This window comes from Solea solea, chromosome 13 (genome assembly GCF_958295425.1).
Source record: "Solea solea chromosome 13, fSolSol10.1, whole genome shotgun sequence".
Classification (NCBI taxonomy): domain Eukaryota; kingdom Metazoa; phylum Chordata; class Actinopteri; order Pleuronectiformes; family Soleidae; genus Solea; species Solea solea.
Window position 1 is genome coordinate 10,006,667 of NC_081146.1, and position 21,478 is coordinate 10,028,144.

Genomic DNA, 21,478 nt, shown 5'->3' on the forward strand with positions numbered 1-21,478 from the left:
ATGAAACGCAGACAGAAATAGCCACCTCATGCCGACCTGCAACAACATGTATTTCAAGGTACAGCTAATGTTACCTTTGCTTGCATGCATGTTGTAAAATTCAGACTTACGGTGGTAGCAGAGCTACAGCTAGAAATCAAGTCTGCTGCGAGAAATATCTTCAAATATGAGCATGCGTCACCCCACACTTTTTTAAAAGAGTTTAAAAGCACAAACTGATGTTGTGTAACACCTGTTGGAGACACTGGCTTTGAATCCAGCCAGACATCTTTCAGTTATTATTTAATACACATCTAAAAAAAAGGAATGCAGTCTGTTCAATGTGTTCTGAAGAAGGTGATTTTCAAAAACATGGCAGGAGCTGCAATAATTTACCCTCACCTTATCCACTGTCTAAATCAGATCTCCAAAGGAGGGCAGCAGAGAGCTGCAGTGCTGCACAGGAAAGCTGTGTAAGGTGTCACGTGATCTTCTGGGCCTACAGCACAGGACATGAGTGTGTAAGCTCACCCTCTGTTCATCATTCGCAGGGTTAGGGTTAGCTCGAATGATCAGTCTGCTTATTTGTCTCTGCATCAGCCGACTGTGAAAAGGCTATTTCACTCATGGCCACACAATGGCGGGGCAGCTCTGACGGTATCCTGAGAGAGATCCAGATTAATTTGCTGGAGTGTAAAGTCTGCTTCGAGAAGTTCTGCAGACAGCAGAGGGAACGCAGACCGCAGAACCTTTCTTGTGGCCATGTACTGTGTCTGGAATGCATCAAAGCTTTGTCCCACCCTCTCCTGAGGAAGCTGGAGTGCCCGTTCTGTCGACAGCTGTGCAGCGTTGACAGCACCTCCCACTGCCAGGTTCTTTGTGACCTCCAGGAGTTGCTGTTGTCCTGGAGTCCCAAATCCTCTGCTCCTCCTTACAGGGCAAAACAAGGCTGCAGGTTGCCCGCAGGAGCAAGCTCATCGGGCCTGAACTTCTCTGCAGCTTTTGGCGGCTGGGGTACTCTCATCAACCCGACTGGAATCGCTGTTTTAGGGGCTTCGGGTGGAATAGTGGTGGTGCATGATGGAGAGAAGAGGGTGCTGGTGTTTTGTCCACAGGGTAGACAGTTAAATAATTTTGGACAAAGAGGACAAGCCAGTGGAGAGATCTGTTACCCAGTGGATGTGGCAGTGACACCCTGTGGTTATGTGGTGGTGACAGATGCAGGAGATAAAGCTGTGAAAGTGTTCACCTCCAGAGGACACCACGTATTGACGGTGAAGGAGTCCTTCCAGATGCCCTGGGGTGTGGACACAGACAGCCGGGGGCACGTCCTGGTTTCAGACGTCCAGGCGGGCACGCTGTCTCAAGTAAAAGTGGACTTTGCTTGTGGTCGTGTTCTGGAGCATCGTACTCCTCTCTCTGAGCTCCAGCATCCAAAAGCAGTGGCCTGCTGTCAGGTGACAGGGAACACTGCAGTGATGGAGCACTTCACTGATAACACACAGTCACCGGTGACGCACCAACGCACAAGACTGAAAGTGTTTACCAGAGACTTCCAGCTCCTTTATGAGACAGACAGTTTCAGCCTGAGCCTGCAGTCCACAGTGAGACTCAACATGTCAGGCGTGGCCTTTGACCCAGCCGGAGACCTGCTGCTGGTTGACTCCACGCAGGGAATGATTTGGAGTTTGAAGAGGCTGGAGAATGAGTCAATCCTGACTCCTCTTGTAGGAGACCATCTTATCCGACCCGTTGGACTGGTGTCACTCAACAACATGCTCATCATTCTGGACAGTGGAGACCATGCAGTGAAGATTTACTTCCCTAAATCTGAGGCTGCATCTATGATGTAGCTCCTGTATGAGCAGGACTAGACTAGAGAAATGGAAGTCAGTGACAAGTTTAAGCTCAGTATGAACAGGAAAGCTCTTGACATAACAAGTTATCTGTCTCATCCATTGCATTCCCAATATGAACTTCAATGATACACACATGGATGAGTTTCATTTACTGTCCTCAGATTCAATGTGTATACTTGTAAACTGTCCAGACTTAGGTGAATGGAACATTTGATCATTTTAAATTCTTAAATAGTTAAATTGAGAAATAAAGTTTTGAGAAAATTCCAAGGTAATCTATTTTAAACAATTGCAACACTTAATCAATATAATGGCATGTTCATGTTCAACTCTTCACATGTTCCAGCCTCAAACTTTCATCAGTGAGTCGAACTGTTTTACTAAGTAAAGGTTTTTGTGAATACAGTGAATGTTATATAACATCCACACTTCTGTGGTTAGATATGCAAACATGTCAAACTAATTGTCATTTTCTTATTCCTGAACAGCTGTATAAAAAATAAAAGCATATTTATCAGATTAAACCATATTCATTTTCTTAATGTGGCTGTTTTCTTGCCTTTTCCTGCATACTTTCACCTTTTAAGGAAAACAAAGAAAAACAAAAAACAAGGCCATAAGGTCGCGAGGTCATAGCCTGTAATATGGTGTTATACAAGTAGAAATTCCTTCAGTTTAATGGGGCCACATGGGAAGAGACAGGGAACTACTGCAATACAGACATAGTTAGCACTGAGGATTCACTTAAAATGTTGAGTGCTTACATTCTCTTATCTGCACTCAGCATTATCCTCTCTCACAATGTCAGTGTTTAATGGTATTTTTTATGGGTATTATTAATCTAATGTCAGGTTTTGTTTATGAAATATGCAGCGTTTGTGTGTGTGTTTGTTTAATAATAAAATAATGCTAATAAACCCCCTTTTTCGCATTCTTACCTTTAAATCATCTTGACGTTTTTGTCTTTTCGTTTGTCATGTTGTTGAAATCATGGAAGAAATATATTGATGAAAATATAGGTCATAATAATAATAATAATAATAATGATATACACAATCTTTAGTTTCAAGGTAAAACTTTTCACATAAGGTTTAATGTAGGAATGGTTCGAATATGCCTATAAACCTGGCTGTTTAATTTTAACAACAATATTACATTGCTATTACCAAGCTATCACTATAATAGGGATGCACGATATTATTGGCACAATATTGGTATCGGCAGTTAAAATGTATTATCGGACGTCATGACGGATGACAACAACAGAACACTAAATATGCTGCTACCTCCTTGACATCTATCCTGGCGCCCTCTACAACTGTCTGACTTTTAATGTTTATTTATTTAGCTCAATGGAGAAAATGTATATATACATCTGCTGCAACATGAGTAGGCAAAATATGATGTTAATTTCACTACAGAAGAGACTACATTACCTCTGCAGATGGGCGCAGGGAAAAATGTATACAAGTATATATATATATATATATATATATATATACATATATATATACATATATGTATATATTGGTATCAGTTATCGGCCCACGCACTCCCAATATATTGGCATATCGCCAATATTGTGCATATTATATACTATATTATACAATAATAAAAATATATGTATATGTATATGTATATGTATATATATATATATACATATACATATATATACATATGTATATGTATATTTAATCAGCAATGGTTATGATTATTATAAATTTGGTCATTATTTTACAGTACTTTTTATTTTAAAAATAAATAAATAAATAATGTCTGCTCTCTCTCTCTCTCTCCCTCCCTCTCCCTCTCTCTCTCTCTCTCTCTCTCTGTCTCGCTCTCTCTCTCCCTCCCTCCCAGTGTGTGTGTGTGTGTGTGTGTGTGTGTGCGCGCGTGCAGCAGTGAGGGAGTGAGGATCGCAGTCGTGCTCCCAGTGGAAGATGGCGGTGGAGATGCTGCCTGTTCCTGGAGCAGGACACTGGATCTGTACAAGAAGAAAAGCAAGACTGGATATACAGCGAAATTAACATGTAGCTCTTTTATCTCCTCGAAGTGTGGACTATTTTGTTTGAACAGAGTCTGCTGCCTCTTTTATTGACCCGGCAGAAACCCGGGTTGTGTGGTCGGGGCTTCAAGTGTGTTTCACTGATAGCTCGGCGTATAGACAGACAGGGTGGCAGTGAAAAGTGGACGAAAATGTCGGATACAAAGGTAAAAGTTGCGGTGAGAGTTCGGCCCATGAACCGCAGAGGTAAGTCTCACAACATACGGTTCGTTACCTTCGTTCATAAAGTTGCTTTTCGCCATTGCTGCTGCTCAGACTTGAGTGTGGTTATACGAAGCTGGGTTTTTTGTTTTTTTTTTCCTTTAAACTTTTAACACCCCCGCTCTCTGTCTGCCTCACTTCATCCAACAAAACTTCTCTCTGCAGAAATTGAACTGAACACAAAATGTGTCGTGGACATGGAGGACAACCAAACTGTTCTGCACCCTCCACCCTCAAATACAAAAGGAGAGAACAGGTAAACAAAGCTGAAATCATGTCAACACTTTTTAATTTAAAAAAAACTTTGTTTGTTTTATAATAGACACACAGCATTATTACTGGGGCACCTCATGCTTTACTTTTAACTTTATCCCAGTAATCTAATTGTAATACACTTACAACAACATTCAATGCTATACAATGTTGATACAGCTCAAATGTCTGAAAACACAGGTTTCTCACATGTATCAATGAGTTTAACTTCAAACCAAACAATTTCTCTACGTTAAATAAATGCACTGGGTGAAAAAGAATCCAGCACACGCTGCTGTTACTGCTGCTGAGGACAGGACTGTCTGTCACCTGCTTGCAACTCGATATTGTGTTATGTAATTCATGTGAACGTTCCAGTATCAGCCCGGCATAATAACGTTGACACTCATATTCTGTGGTGTACATATGTTGTGTTGAGTTTGAGGGTACAAAGAGGTTGCTGAGTGTGTTGATCACATGATGGTGGTTATCCAGACAGAACAGATTAGTGCAGAACCTCAAGCTATATCACAGAAAAACTCTGAACTGAGTTTAGTCACGTAGCATTCATGTTGAAAATAGCAGGATGCTATTCAAGTTATCCTGGAATGAAGTAGGTGAAAATCATTGTCTGGTGTTTCACACTCTGCCTGTCCACAACTAGCTGTAATGTCTGCATGTTTGCAATATGACATGCTCTCAGCTTGCAACAAGGAGGGTTTTCATGAGTCACACACCAATGATGGCTGCATGATTGTTCAAATGTCACGTCCGTTAGTGCAGTGGCGTTGTAAGCGGAAAGGCAAGCCAGGCAATATAGCCTGGGTCTCCAAGCTGAGATCCCCCCCCTGAAGAACGTAAAAATGAGTCCACATGGACCCTATGTTGACAAAGTTTGAGCACACATAGGCCTTATGGACTGTGCACGTTCACTGTAGCACTTCCCTGTCCTGTTGGTTGTGCGCACACAAGGGTTGGACGAGGTTAACCATGGATGCTTGGTAATGTTAGAAAGTCCACTGGTACCCACACATGTAGAACTCAGCACTCAAAGAATGTCAAGACATAAAAATGAGGGCAAACTCCTGGCGAAAATTTGCTGCTACTGGCATGGAATGTCAGATCGGGTGTACATGTGTAAACTGTGGGCATACACGTGCATGTGGAAATATCAAGCGCCTCTACACAGACACAGAATGTGGAAAGTATGACCCAGACCTAAAGATTCAGCCAGTATGTTAACATGCAGTTTAATCAAGCTAAGGTCATAGTCTGACTAAGACAGGCAATCGGAAAACTTGCCGAGTCAGAGAGCGAAGGAGAAAATCGATTTATTGGCCATGTATGTCTGACTGAGTGTATACATGCAGGAGTAATCAGACTATGAATCACATTATCCAGGTACGTTAGTCCGACTAAGATTAGCTACATTTTAGTCGGACTAACTAACTAAAATTATCCAAATTATTATCTTAGTCTGACTAAAATTGGATTTTTAGTGTGTGTGTGTGTAAGAATTTGTGATATGCAATGGTGTGATTGCAGAGTGCATCATACGTAGGACTCCTCTGCTCACCCCTCCCTTTCCCAAGTGTACCAGCAAGGATGTAAACACTCTTATCTATTTCACTCTCTCTGCTGTTTCTCCTTCTTCTTCATTGGTTTATGCATCAGGTGCATGTAGGGTCAAGATGGCGGCCTACCATAAAGCAAGACCCTTACATAAAACAAACCTTTTTTATTTTAAAGCAAAATGATACACTTTTAGGTAGTATATTGAATTTCTACCAATGCAACCTCCTACATGTTACACTCAAAGTCTCCTGAAATGACAGATGTTTTTTACATCCCTCTCTCTCGTGAACTCTTTGTTCTACTCTAGGTATCGCACATGATTAGACAGCTGACGTCATTATCCTCATGTACAAAAGATGCTCATTTAGGGGGGAAAAACACATACATGTTTTTTTATAGTGCACAATGTGACTACTGAAAATGAACCCATCGGAGGCTAATACAGTGTGTTGCACCAATGTCGAGGCTTTTTTTTCCCCTCATGGCTTTGAGCCAGTCTGGTTAAAGTGTAACACTCTGTCTGCTATTCCATGTAACCAAGAGTCAGCATTAAATGGTATTGCGCTTACTCTCCCAGCACCACAGGTCCACATATTAACCCGTATTTAAGGCAATTATCAGAACAGAAATTGCCACTCAATAGCGGTGTTCCAGGCAATTAAGCGAGCCGCACTCAAAGCTAACATATGTGGAACAGGATATGTAGCAACGGAACAAAAAGCTTTTGTAGGCAAGAGGTCAGAGAACGAAGAAAACAATGCTTGCCACGTTGTTGTGTGAGACACAAACACTATATATTTTCCTTCTGCGGAATATTTTTAGATCAGCTTTTAAGATCATACCAGCAGTGCAGAGATTTCCTTTCAGTGACGTTGATATAAAATTATATCAACGTATTCATATTTGATACGTTGCCGTGCTGTTGTATAGTGTAGTCCAAGCATATAATTACTTGTTAGCATTTCAGTGCTGTGTGTGTTTTGTGTCTCTGTATTTAAGCTGCCATGGTTTTCTTTAACCGTATAATTTTTCCCTCTGCTGCCCGAGGAGCCACATAAGGGGGATACCCTAATCACTAAGACTTAGTCTTGTTTTGAAGACACCTGTTCCTGTGTGTTGGTAATGTGTCAGATTTGGTGGGTATTAGCATGCCAAATATGGCTGCAGGGCCAAGATCATGGGAACTGTTTCTCTCTCATGGGAATGCTCCTCGCTCACATCCTAAGGCACCGTTTGTTAAGCTTCAGAATTTAAGATATGGGATTTTACAAAGAGGTGGCAGATTTTTACATCTTAGGTGTCTTTCACATTAATATCAGTGGGCATACGTGAGATTTTTGAACCCGAGTAAAGCGGGCGATTAACAGCATTCTCGTTGCCCGTGGTTGGTCTTGCACCAGAAATGATGCTAGAATTTGCCTCATGGCAAAAACAAATAAAAACAAAACTTGGATGTTGGAGTAAATGCCAAATAAACACACTATCACTGGTCAAACAACTGTTTAAATTTGGATTGAGTTAGTCATTTGACCAGTGGGTATGGGTGTATGGGTGAACCTTTTTCTGCAGCAATAGATCTATTCACTATTTCTTATAATAACACTATAAATGTGGTTTCAAGCTGATGATATACAGGAATTAAGTTACAAAGGCGATTAACTTGGAGCCAGCAACATGTTAAATCACTACTCAGACACTGAAAACGTTCCTGGTTACTGTGTTTTGATGTTTTGATTTGCTCAGACCACACACCACTGAAACATTTAAGTCACATAAAGAATTTGAAGAAATATAATGGATTTAGCTAATCCTCATTCTTTGTACCACTAAGCATTATAGTGACACTCGTGACCACCCGTCCCCCCCACACCCCTCTCACTGTGCTCGCTCTCATATTTCCCTGAGAAATGAACAATAATCTCAGTGGTCGGCAAATGAAACGTGGATATTTGTCTTCAGGGCGACAGGTTAAGTTTCTTACGTTTCATCTTTCATCTGCCTGTTAGGCTGGCACAAATGTCATATTTGAAATGTGAATCTGGGAAAGTAGTTTTGTTTTCATGCACCCGTCTGCTCTCCTTAGGGCTTTAGACACAATGAGAGTGGGGGTGGAGAGGCAGAGAAATACCTGAGGCTGCTGCCTGTACAGGGGATGATGAGCCATGGAGAGTCATGACAGGAAAATACCCTTCGTCTCACACAATGGGGCCATATTATATCTTTCATGCCCCAACATGTCTGTCAATGTGCAAGAATAGAACACAGGGCCATCAAGTCTCAGAAAACCCTCCTGATGCTAAATGATTTTTACATTTCTTCCCTGTTTTAAAGAACGGTGCTTATCTTTTGTCCTCCTGTCACTGTAGCTGACCACAAAAATGCAGATTTAACTAAAGATGTGTCAGTGTATGAGAGGAGAAAAAAAAAACCCATGCAGTGACCCCATGCATGACTCTGCAGTCCAGTGTTTGAAGACGATCAGTGGAAGCATTGTCCTAACCAAGCCTTAAATTTCCACTCTAATCTTGTGCTTATCGCTAATGGTTACTAAAGCTCAATTAGGTTTTATCTTCACTTGCCTGTCTTATCTTGCTTACTTGAGTACTGTAATCTGAATGCTGTGTGGAAGAGCTACACAGTGAAGTCATCCGTCAGGAGGAGGGTGCTTCCCGTCTTTGAACTGCTGTGAGGGAATGTTCAGAGGTAGCCAAGTCCAGGTTCTTTCATGGTTTGACAACCATGAATATTGTGTAGTGCTGCCGTTTTTGTAGTCATTGTTTTATTTCATTTATTTTGGGAAATGCCCATTTTTCTGTCATTATTGTGGAATTGTATGACGAAGATTGACATCACTATCATCCGTTTTGAAGCCAGCAGTTTGTTACTTACTATAGAGATTGGAGGAATAATAATAAGCTAACCTTCCCCGTTTGTTACAACAAGTGTGCGGTTTTAGACATGTGGTCATGTGACAGATTATTGCTTGGCTCTGGCAGTAACTTTCTCTGCTGGTTTGGCTGGCAACCCTGCGGAGAAATAGTCAACACATAAATCCCTTTGTAAAACATTTTGGTTTTCATTGTTATAATTTCTGAGTGTGAGACGGCGGGGATGAGAATCATCACCTCTAAATCGGAGGCCATGGATCTCAGTAGGAAAGTGATGGATTGCCTACTCCGGGTGGGGAATGAGTCTTTACCCCAAGTGAAGGAGTTTAAGAATCTATGGGTTTTGTTCACGAGTGAGGGAACAGTGGACCATGAGATTGGCTGGAGAACCGGAGCAGCGGGACGTGTTGCGTCCACTCTGTTGTGACGAAGTGGGAGCTGAGCCAGAAGGCAACGCTCTGCAACGATCTACTGGTCGATCTTCGTTCCCACCCTCACCTATGGTCATGACTGAAAGAACAATATCGTGGGTACAAGTGGCCGAAACAGGTTTTCTGAGAGGGGTGGCTGGGGTCCAGAGTAGAGCCACTGCTATGGAAAGTAGCCAGTTGAGGTGGTTTGGGCACCTGGTAAGGATGCCACCGGGGCACCCAGAGGTGTTTCTGGCTCATCCATCTGGGAGGAGGAGACCTAGAGGTGGACCAAGGACTTGGTTTAGAGATTATATTTCCTCACTGGCCTGGAAGCGCCTGGGGATCCCCAGTCAGAGTTAGACAATGTGACCAGGGAAAGGAAAGTCTGGGGCCCCTGCTAGAGCTGCTACACCCGCAACCAGATCTCAGATAAGCGGTTGACGATGGATGGATGTTATAATTTCTATTCTGTTTTATTAAAAACAAAGAATACATTATGTGTTAACTTTAGGTTCATTTTGTGACCACTGAGCTGTTTCTAGTCTTTTAAATGTTGCAGCAGCGATGGCTATTGCTCTCCCTCTCAGTGCGATATTATCACTTACCCTCGTATTAATCCACTTTAATTTATCACAGTGAAAAGGAATTTACTGCAACCCAGTGACCTCTAATGGACTCCACTCACCCTTCCCTTTCTCATGCACATTAGGAAACTACGGTAGCCTTTGCATACCAGCAAAGATGTTGTTCTTATATGTTTGTGTAACAAAATAAACACACCATGCAAAATGCATGGTCTAGTTTGGCTGGTTTGTTGCTGTAGAAACGCAAAGATGGCAGCCTCCATAAAGCAAGGCCCATGCCTAAGGCACAGATAATATGCTAATTCTAAAGCTATGAAAAACAACAACTATATTTAAGTTAATACATTTATACAAGAATTCTGCTAGAGAATGAGCCTACGTATTTACCTCCCAAAAATTTGCACTACATTTGTTGCTTTGTTGCTTTTCCTTTTCATTCCTGTGCTTTCTGCCAGAAACCAACCCAATGTGGTCAACATGTGTCATGTTAAAGCCTTTCTGTTTGTTTATTTGTCAGCACTTATGATAAAAAGATGTCAGACACACAAAGTGAAAATGAAGACGTTGACTGGCCAAGACAATCTCCTGTGTTGCAGACATTTTAGAGCAGGGTCACATACACGACCACTTGTCATCATTCTTTCCAAAACTTCCCAAACACGCCTTTGCTAAATGACAACACTGCTTTGTCCAGTGGCTGCCCTCAGGAATGTTCTCATTGTCTTTCCATTATGGTCCCTGTGTGCCAATAATCAACCTTTCCATTCAGTAAGTTGTTGTTCTCAAAGGTATGTGGACATAAAGACACGCAGTAAGCCAAACGCTTTTAAACTGAGTTCAGGCATGCTACTGGGAGAAAGTGTTGTGTGTTGCTTATGAAAAGGACGGTATTCCCCAAGGATTGGTCGCTGTTTGTTTTGAGGGTGGGACATTGTTTACATCTCGGAGCAGAATCAGGAAAAGATGGCCGTCCTCCCTCTTTGTCAAGTCTGCGCCTCATTAATCTCAGATGTGGCGTCTCACTGTAAGTGGAGCCTATGTGAAAAGAAAAATCCACACATTTCTTCCATAGTGATTCTGGGTGTCCATGTTTCCCTCATTCCTTTCATGAGGCGTTGTTCAACTTCTAAACAAGAATTTAGTTTCACGGTGAGACAAGTTTGTTGCAATCTTGGGTGCAAAATTAAAGATCCACTGCGTAACTTTAGTTGATTGTCGTTGTTTGGTCTTCATGAACAGAGACAATGTAACATTATTTCTATGCTGTCCAAAACTATCAGACCAGATTGATACAAACCACCAAACTGCTGAATGACCAGGTTAGAATTAACTTCGGAAACTTTTCGTGAGCTCTTATTTTTAGACGCACAGGCATCTCACTTTACTAGCTCAATGTTGCTGTTGCCTCCGTCTGTCGCAACATAAAACAAATCACTTCCTGCGTGCAGCAGTGGAATGTCACCGGGCAACATGAGATCTGATCACAGCTATACTGAGAAACACAGAGAGAGATGTGGAGACCTTAATCAGCGTTGTGTGAACTCATTTGTGAATGGTTTGAATGTAATAATGGGCATTTGCTCATTTGTAAAAGCGTATCAACAGGATTTTAACTTGTCTCTGTCAGCAAAGCATTATTCCATTCTTTAGATTTCATTATCTTCAAACAATTAATTACTGGAAAAAATAATGTTTAGCAGCTTTCCCTGTGCAATTTATGACTTATGTGATTATTTTTGCACTTTATGAGCATGTATACTCTGGCTTTTGTTGTTTTTTGTCCTTGACACATGTCACATGATGTGTGACGTGAAGCAGGCAGACAGGGTCAAAGGAGGTGTGTCTTGGTAGTAAATTTGTCACTTAGTCTCCCGTGGGGAGAAAAGCCTCACAAATTGTTCAAATTGATGAACTTCACTTATTATTTGTGGCTTGTTTGCTGCCTTTGAAATCAACCACATTGAAGGAGTTGGAGCAGATGTGGTCAGCATCACTCTCTCATGTTTTAGCTCACTCACTCACACACACACACACACACACACTCACACACAAACACAAACTTGGCCCAGAACCTGCTGACCCAGCTTGTCACACAGTGGTGTCAGAAATGCCGGAGAGGATTAAATTAGACTTTGTCTGCATCATATGTTGTGTTGTTGAATATTTTGTTATGGAAACTTGGAGCTCCCACGCAGTATATTGGTATGTGTATCATGCGTGCTGCTGGTGCTGGAGCTTTTTTTTTTTATTATTAATGCTGTTTTCAAAATCCAAAGTTTGGCTTTCACGTTGGAACTTTGACTCACGAGGTTGGTAGGTTGTCTTGCTTCCATGTTTACCACAGTTGCTTAGCAACTGCTGTTGCCAGGATGCTGAAAAGTTCTGGAGCTATGTTGATGAGCTAATGACTGAAGTTCCCTAGCCACCCCAAATATTTTACAGGGAAGCTAATTTTAGCATTTAGAACAACATTCCACTGTTTCATTTGTTTCAAACATAAAAAAGGCAAAATGCAAAGTGCATATAAATAAAAATCAGTATTTTATATTTAAGTTTTGCACCACTAAATGTCCCTTAAACAGGTTAAATCAATAGTATACAACGATCTGTGTTTGTGGTCCTTGGTTTACATGTGATTATTATTATTATTATTGCCTCTCTTATTCATCACCTCATGATTCCTAAGATAGATTCTGTAACCCTTTGGACAAGCCTGACTCCTATAGCCTGGAAAAAGAACAGCTGCAACTCTTTTCTGTCAAATAAGTATTTCTACCTTTAATACTTGAAGTAAATGTAGCTTAGCCTGGAAACAAGACCCAACAGTAAGCTCATATATTTAGCTGGTGATAATTCTGCTCATGTAAGGTTTCAAATGTGGGTTTTCAAAGACTTATCGTGTCTGTATATTGTGGTAGTGGTACGTTTACTTTAGTGGTACTTTTACTTTAGTAAAGGATCCGAATACGTCTTCCACCTCTGCTCCTTTGTGTCAGTAGCTTGGTTCAGTCCAGCAGGTCTGCTACTTTCATCAGCCGGCCAACGTCCTTCAATGCATCCTGGACACATTTCGGAATGTCCCGCATGTAAACCTCTGATTTAAACCACTTATCATGCTTACTCGTGGATCTCTCATGTTAATAAAACCTGGTTAATGGTTGTGAAGTGTATCTGGTCAGACAGGAGAGGCATGCACGCACCCACGTCTACTGTAACTCTACAGCTTGGCATTTTCACTGCTCTCTCCTGTGAGTCTTGACTGTGACCTCTCCTTGGAGTGGGTGGGGACAGGCATGTCCTGTTCTAAACATACTCGAAGACCATCTGAAATGTTAGCGCGCGGCCTGTGATCGTAACCCAACCCTTCACATACGCACACATGCACACACAGTTGTGCGTTGCGAGGCTTTTGTGCTCACGCAGTTGTGATTGTGTGAAGCAGAGAGAAGAAGAGTCAGATGTGGGGTAAATGGAGGCAAAGTTATAGCTACAGAACAAGGAGGAGGAATGTAAATCTTTGGGGAGAGGTGTGCCTGAAAAAACATCATCCTGAGTGTGTATGTGCACAAGAGAAGTGCATGTGTTAAATGTCAATGGGGGGGTGGCGCTTGGGGGGGGGGTCGTTTGTTTATTTTCATCCTGATTTCAAATTCTGTGTGAGGTCATTTCAGCAAAAACATAACAACACATAATTTAATTTAGTAGAACTGATCAGTCAGTGAGGGGGAGATTAGATCAAGGAATACACATGTAATACCAAATGTTAAAATATCTATTTGGCTGATGTTTCCATGAGCCTGCAATATAATTTAAATTGTACAGAGATGCTTCAGTGGGTGGATTAATCTGGTGCCGTAGCATAATAACACAGTGGCCTTAATCCAGCTCAATAACCACAGGGGGGTTTCCACTTCTGCCCTCCCAGTCCTTATAGCTGTCTTTGGGGCATCAGTGCATATTCTGTACACACACACACACACACACACACACACACAAGCTGCAAAGCACAGGAATATGAGATGATGACATGCACAACATCACTCAACACAGTCTGGCTCCCATCAGGTATTTTGTGCTTAAATTCTTAAGAATTCTTAAGAACGACGCCAATTTCTGCCCTCAGCCAAGTTGAAATCATTCATGAGTGCTGTGGCATCAGATCGCTGGAGGCGTAGGAGCCTGTGCATGCCCTTGATGACACATTAAGGGCACACACACACACACACACACACACACACACACACACACACACACACACACACACACACACACACACACGCACAACTGGTCCCCTATAGGATTCATAGCAAGACATACTGTTGTCGTGTCTTGCTGGAGGTGCAGTGTCCGCCTGCATCTGTCTCTGGGGGGAGGGGTGAGGGGGGGAACTCTGATGCTGTCCAGCACTTCAATGCCAAACATGTTGGTCACATATTTGTTCTGCATAACCACAACACAGTCTGTAATACACCCTCAAGCAGTGACATGACATGGTGATTATTAAGCTGTTGGTTTGTGGTTTTGTGTGTGTGTATATGTGTGCTTTTGTCTTTGTGCTGCTAGTGAAGATGATGGCATCATTAATTATGTATCTGTAGGACTGGGCAATAAATATACAGTATACAGTTCATTTTATTCAACAGCAACATAAGAGGTGTTCAGTCTGTGGTGGTATAATAAGATTTGTGACACATGAAAACAACACTTTCAGTAAGGGGCCCTTTTATCGACAGAATTATCCATATATCGACTATTTTTTAAGTAAATTATTTCATTTTTAATTATGTAAGATATGTAATCGTTTTCATTTTATTAGATTAAATAAAAAGAATCAAGAATAGATTTAATTAGATAAAATGCATAGAACTATAAGAATTATAGAATCCCTGACAGAGAAGGCATTCAGAAGGCCATAGATTTTTGGGGAGATTGCAGAGATTATGTCTAAAGCAGGGTGGGAGAACTCGAGCCGTATGTCCTTTAATTTACAGAAGAGGCGGTTTAAATGTGGTGGTCAAAGGATTAGGTAAGGAAAGAGTCTTAATCCCACTTAAATCCCGACAGTTTTCAGGGTAAAATTAACTTCTTATGAGACCCCATGTAGAAGGAAAACTTCTATTGAATCCCAAATATAGCCATTTGGAAACAGTCCCTCCCATTGTATCGTCCTGCATTCCAAGCATAGCAGATCTGGTTGCCTATACTGTAGTGTACATACAAACGATGGCACCACGAGCCAGAGTCACTAAAACCACTGCAGTGGCTCTGAGGTTCTGCTGCTGATGCAGAATTTCTGCTTTAGACACCAGACTGCAACGATTTCCTAACTGTGTGGGTTTTGTCTCTGCATCTATTCTCTGTATGTGTGTGTGTGTGTTTGACGCCCTGTTTCCGGTCTTGTGATTGTTGTCCTTTTGTTCTCCTTAGGGATACATCTGTTTTGTGTTTTTATCCCAGTTCCAGTCCTCACAAGGTTGTAGCTGCTGTCCGTCTACTTGTTGTCATAGCACACTACATGTTTCTTTAATCAGCTTACAAGTGGACTTTCATTGGCGTGTGTGGAAATCTTAAATCAGCTGTCTGACGCTTGATTCATATCTCCTACTGCGTCTCATCTCTGCTGTATTGAGGGACAAACTCCGGTTGTGGCTGTCAGTGGCCCAGATTCAGATTCTGGGTATGAACCCAAACGAGGTCCTCTCCCTTTTACTCCTCTGCCCGTTCACTCTCTTTCTGCCCCTCATTCTAATGAGCCTGTGCTCAGATAATGGCTCTCAGATGGGAATATTGCAGCTGTTCAACTAAAAGCAGCCCATAATTCCTGCTCCTTATTTTTGTTTTTGTCTTCGACACCATAAGAGCAGCACAGATTTAAAATAAAGAAAAATGCACAAAGTGGATATTGTTGTGCAGCTCCGTGACTGTGCTGTTGATGGTGACTCAGCACCGTTGTGTGAGACACTGTGGTGCAGTGTTTCACTCTTCTTAAAGCAGCCTGCCCTGTATTGATTACTGTGTGAAGGTGATGCCCACCTCTGTCTCTGTGCCAGGAGATGCCTGCAGGAGGAACATGCTGACTGTTGAAGGGCAGGACTGTGGCACTTGTAGTTGTACGAAGGTGCTGAACGGTCTCGGTTGCTTTGCCATTTATTTGAGGCTGAGTCATAAATGGACACTTTGGTTTTTTGGCTGTGTGAAAGTCCCTTTCCAGCTTGGAGAATTAGCCCACATACCTTAGGGCCACATGTACTCTCCTTTTGTCTTTTAGTTCCGGCAGCTGGTAGTGCTGAGTGCAGATTCCCCAACCTGGCCTCCCTGTAAATCCACAGCCATATGAGCTATTCACTCAACAGAGTCGGTGGCACATAGAATCCTAAATCTCTTCCCTTTGTCATGCTTCACTGGCCCAATTATGAAGCCAATCACAGCAGCACCTCGGCCATGCCACTGTCTAGAAGTGAATAAACAAGTGAATTAAATAAATAACTCTCAGTAAATACAGACTGTTAGATATCGAAATAGAAATTTGCTATATCATTTTATTTAAATCAATACTGACCATCAGAACAGTGACTATTCTGTATCTTTTGCAGGGATGAGATAGTAATTGTTTCCAACATGTATGAGTTACATGAAAACAAAATCAAAAACAGAATGAAATTGCAGCCTTTGGCGATTAACTAATTGCATTCTTTCCATTTACAATCCCACTTGCAATTGAGTAGTTGTTCATCCCTTTCCTCAAATAAACTTCTGCTGCAATGCAAATATTCTGGTTCAAAACTGTTGTTTAAACACAGGCGTATGAACATGTTAAACTGTCTTAATGCTAACTATGTTCTCTTGTGCTCTCTCTCTCTGTCTTGTCTCTTTCTCTGGGTCTCTCCTGTGTATGATGGATTGCCGCTGTCATTCAGCAGGAAACAACCTAAGGTATGTAAGCTTTCACAGATACCAAGCTATCTCCAGCGTCAGGCTGGAGCACAGTCAACACTGCTCCCCGGAGGAACTGAAAGGCATCCCGCACAGGTTGCCCCTGTGTGTTTGTTGTGGCATTGTTACCAGGGATATGATTGAGAGTGTTTCAGCAGTTTGGTCGGTCAGCAGGAGCCTGATAGATGTCCGTGTGAATGTGTCATTGCTCTAAGATCTCGTGAACGCTCACAAAGGTTCTACAATGAGAGAGAGGGATGAGAGCAGACACTGGGGCTGAGTGTGTGTGTGTGTGTGTGTGTGTGTGCATTCAAAGCTGCATTGTTGGACTGCACCCCCACCACCCCCTTGACAACTCACTGGTGACGAGCTCAGAGATGTTTCACACACCCGAGACAGGCTTTGTGCTTGGTTCACTCTGTGGCTGATGGGACCAGAGAGTGATAGCATGGGCCACAGACGTGCATGGTCTCTCGAGCCCTTGAACCTGAGTAACCCTGCAAGTTTAAGCTGGACAAGCATGCTGCTGTCTCATAAGTTATCAGGACACTCAAATTTGTCTTCCCGCATGCTAAAGGATAATGAGAGGCTGCTGTGTCAAATCATGTTTGACCGGTTTCTATCCCAGAAATGACAGAAAGGGCCTTGTCCTTTTCAGATTCATCATTATTTGCACTGCTGATTAATAGTAATTGTCCAATCAAGAACAATTTGTTGTGCAGTCTCAGGGTGGACAGAGGCAGGCCAGAGGAAGTTGAAGCCCCAGTCACTAAACCAGCTCTAATTGAGAATGATGGTACTTTTGTTCCTTTGAATGGCACCCACTCACTTGTGTGAAGTCACTAGAGGAGGTCTGGCTTTCAAAGCATTCAGTGATCACTGTGCTTCCCATGCTGACGATGCAACCAGCGGTTTCCTGGCCAATTGCCCTTATTACGATTAAAAGGGAGTTCAATTATTTTGGGGTATTTGTGTACTCAGAGTAGAGCAGCAGCAGAGCACTGAAAGCCAGGAGCACCACAAGATGACAGTGCAGAAGCCATTGTTTCGACATTTTTGGAAGAAATTATAAAAAGTGGCTGAACTTGGATAAGGATAGAAGTTTTATCTTTTAGAGTGGCCTGGCAAGGATGTAAAGAAATAATGAGTGGCAGAAAAAAACAGTATAAGAAAACTAACAATAATGAATATGCCACAAAAATAAGATTCAATACAATAAAAAATATCCCAAATAAACCACCTAATACAGTCATTTACCAGAAACAACCTAAATGGAGCCTTCAAACTATTTTAAATTGTCATGCAAAACTTTTAAATACAAACAAATACCAGTGTCAAATTGGGACAATAATTCAAACAAAAACATGTTTAGCATGCACATTGTTTCTGCAGCAGTGATTTGATGGTCACACAGATTAATATGCTAAAAACCCACTTGTGCGCTTCAAGTGAACTCAGTAACGTGAGGTATCGTCTGTGAGGAGTGGGGTTCCTTGGTCAATGAGTCCACTGGTCGTTCCCACAGAGCATCCTCTCTGTGTGTTATCCATCCCGAGCTGATGCAGGTGCCCGGGGAACACAAAGACTCTCCGCTGTTGAAGTCTGTGCTGTGAGACCCAGTACTGAGGGCGCAGAGCCAGCCTGCCTGCCTGCACCACCGGGAACAGCTATGGCCCCGTTTCCATGGAGACAAGGGTCACCGGGTGCTGGAATTTCTTCCGGGGAGCTTTGACCCTGATTTATGAATTCATTTAACTGCAGCCACTATGACAAAACACGGGGCAGCGAGCAGTGGATCTGTGCAGACAATCATGGCGCGGTTTTAACGAGCATAACCTCAGAGAACAGTACTTACAGACTTCATCTCACTCACTCAGACAAGCATAGTCCTGCTGATTCACTGCAGGGCGACACGGTGAAGCACAATGGGCCTGTTTTTGTACCTCAGACTGATAAGTGAGACCACTACGAAGACAGTGTTTCACTGTACATGTTTGGGCAGGTGTGAGGAGTGAGTGTTTACATTATGCCCTCTGTGCTGTCTCCTCTGCAGGTGTTCGCTTTTGACCACTGTTTCTGGTCCATGGATGAGTCGAACGTACCCAAATATGCTGGTGAGTCTTAAACACTGAAACTGACCCATCACTCATCACCAGAGAACTCGCATGACACACCACGTCCGCTGTAAAGACAATCCCTGCTCAGCTTCTTGCTTGGAAAGTCACTACTTGTCGGGAAGCTGCTTTTGCACATGCAGAGTGAAACACAGTGTGGGAATACATGGTATGATACGGTTAATTTGCATTTTGAGTGACTCCATTAAAATACATAAACAAGCTATTTGACACAAAAGCATGATGCGGTTCAGTGCCGTATACGCTCAGATAAAAGCACAAATGAGGTTGTTCCCATTTGCATTTCATGTTCCATTCACTTCTCTGAACAGAAAATAAGATAATCATTGTTGATCATTTCCTCGTCATTGCGTTCTCATTTTTCGACGGCCGTGCAACACTCACATCTGCTTTGTGCTGACGTGACAAGGGCAGTCTGTTCACTGAAGGGCTGCCTCAAGGGCCCGAGCCACGGCTTTATTTAGCTCATTAAACAGCTGTCCCATTGAGGAGGAGCACGACAAGTTATTTTGCAACAGAGAGCAACACGACTCATGAATATTAGCTTCGCAGCCCCTGTTGATACAGAATATTTCTCCACACTGATTATGAAGCAACAGAACCAGTTACTACTCCTATAGCTGAACGGTTTATCTGTTTACCGTAATCTCCATGGTGACTGGTTCTTTCTCCAAAAGGTCAAGAGGTGGTGTTCAAGTGCCTTGGAGAGGGAATACTTGAAAATGCATTCCAGGGATATAATGCCTGCATATTTGCATATGGACAAACAGGTAACTGGAAAACCACGTGATGCTCTCGCTGAATTCTGTTTTCATTTCTAATTGCTGAGTCAGGTGATTTATAGATGATGATTTGTCTCTGTTATACTCAGACTCAGACTCTAAGTGCATTTGCAGATTGAGTTGTCTCCAGATGTGTCTGTAACAGGTTTAGAAAACAGGAAGATTTGTGTTTCGCCCTGGAACAAACACGACAGCAAATATTACAGCTGCATTCCAGTCACATAATTCATGAGAAAATCATGTTTTGCTCATTCCACAAGCAGCACTTAAGTAAGGATTTGAACTACGGAGGCTTATTTGATTATGTATTTTCTACGTTTTTGCTCTGGGCATAAAAAAAAATAAAAGGCTCAAGTTAAACCGTTCAAGTCTCTTTGTAGTGGTTTACGATAATGTGCGTCTCTTCATTGTTCATCCAGGTTCAGGTAAATCCTTTTCCATGATGGGGAATGGGGAGCAGCCGGGTTTAATCCCTCGACTCTGCTGCACGCTGTTTGAGAGGGTCCACAGGGAATCCAACGAGGCCCATACTTTTAAGGTGGAAGTGTCTTTCATGGAGATTTACAATGAGAAGGTCCGTGACCTGCTTGATCCCAAAGGGTGAGTCTGATTTTCTGGTCCTGTGCTTTCTCCTCAGAATGAACACACTGTATCAGCACAGTGAATGTAATGAGTTCAGAATAATCTGAATTATATATTACATATTGCTCCTCATGAAAGATCTGATACAAACCTTTGAACATATGCCATTTCTCTGCACAAGTGGAGCAAAGAGCTAAGCTGACATCAGAGTCTCTGTTGTGTTCCTCTCATGAGTAAAGACGACATGGATGCAGACCAAACTATGCTGTTTGTTAATTACTTCCAAGTGTCTGCTGCACTTCTAGGCTGAGTATGCAACTGCAACTATATAGTAGAGTTGTTATTTTTTTTTAACGATATTCTGTGAAAGTCTCTTGCATAACTGAGCAAAATGGTTATGGAAACTATGGAATCAAATAGAGTTGAATCAGGACAGTAGTGATACCTAGGCCTAAATGAGTTCATAGAGATTTGGTAGTACTTTTGACCCGAGGTGACTGACATAACAGCGGCATAATAGCTCCATCTCTACCATGAACAGTGTCTTTTCCATCAGCTTCCTCTTCTGTGCAGTGTTGCATCTCTGTTCATAGCTCTGTTGTGTCTAGTAGTCTGACTGGGGGATGGCGACAGAATGATGCAAGGAGGAGTAGGAAGCTCAACCCTGCCATTTCCTGCCCAACAGTGGCCAGCATCATTCTCTGACGCTGCGTTGTGACACTCACTGTGTTCTTCGGCTCTGTGGTCTGATGTGGGTTGGCAGACAGACTGCAGGGGAGGGCGAGCTGTGAAAGTGTGTGGTTCAGGGACATCTGTTTGAGAAGCTGGGAGCAGGAGAGCGGCCAGAGCTGCCTGTGAATGGTGTGGTGCTCTGTGTGCCGCAGATGTCAGAAGATACAGACAGACCCATTTCTCCTGCAGCATCCTCTCATTTATATGGCGAACCTCACACTCTGGTGTGTATTTCTTTGTGAGTTTTAGGTCTAAATAGTAGCTGTGGTGTAGCAACAATGTAATATAGAGTTAAATGTAGAGTGGCTTGGCAGTACTTTTTAATAGCGGTTCTTTCCTCTTGTTTGCAGCAGTAGGGCACCTGCTTTCTGCCAGTCTCAGGCTCTCTGTAGCCATGGAGAGGGATTCAGTGACTCTGATCTATAGGATTTCTTCTCAACAGGTGGCAGACAGCCAGGAGAAGCTGAACTTCAGTTTAATCAAGAGAGAGACTAGTGA

General features: G+C 42.4%; 2 protein-coding genes across 8 annotated transcripts in view; both read left to right on the forward strand.

Annotated features, from left to right (window-relative positions):
* Positions 1-504: 504 nt before the first annotated feature.
* On the forward strand, positions 505-2,718 carry LOC131471572 (E3 ubiquitin-protein ligase NHLRC1-like). The gene has a single exon (XM_058648185.1). It carries the CDS (start codon positions 606-608, stop codon positions 1,830-1,832), a length of 1,227 nt encoding a protein of 408 aa, XP_058504168.1. The 5' UTR covers positions 505-605; the 3' UTR covers positions 1,833-2,718.
* Positions 2,719-3,736: 1,018 nt separating this feature from the next.
* kif13a (kinesin family member 13A) overlaps positions 3,737-21,478 on the forward strand; it is a 38,581-nt gene continuing 20,839 nt past the window's right edge. For all 7 annotated transcript variants that reach the window (XM_058647423.1, XM_058647424.1, XM_058647428.1 and 4 more), the window contains exons 1-6: positions 3,737-4,089; positions 4,270-4,360; positions 16,734-16,749; positions 18,803-18,863; positions 19,562-19,654; positions 20,086-20,266. In XM_058647423.1, the coding sequence (XP_058503406.1) occupies positions 4,035-4,089; positions 4,270-4,360; positions 16,734-16,749; positions 18,803-18,863; positions 19,562-19,654; positions 20,086-20,266 (497 nt within the window). In that variant the 5' untranslated portion in view covers positions 3,737-4,034. The remainder of the gene's footprint in view (positions 4,090-4,269; positions 4,361-16,733; positions 16,750-18,802; positions 18,864-19,561; positions 19,655-20,085; positions 20,267-21,478) is intronic.

Excerpts from the sequence above, each read along its gene's own strand:
- LOC131471572 (XM_058648185.1), top strand. The coding sequence starts at position 606 with ATGGCCACACAATGGCGGGGCAGCTCTGACGGTATCCTGAGAGAGATC.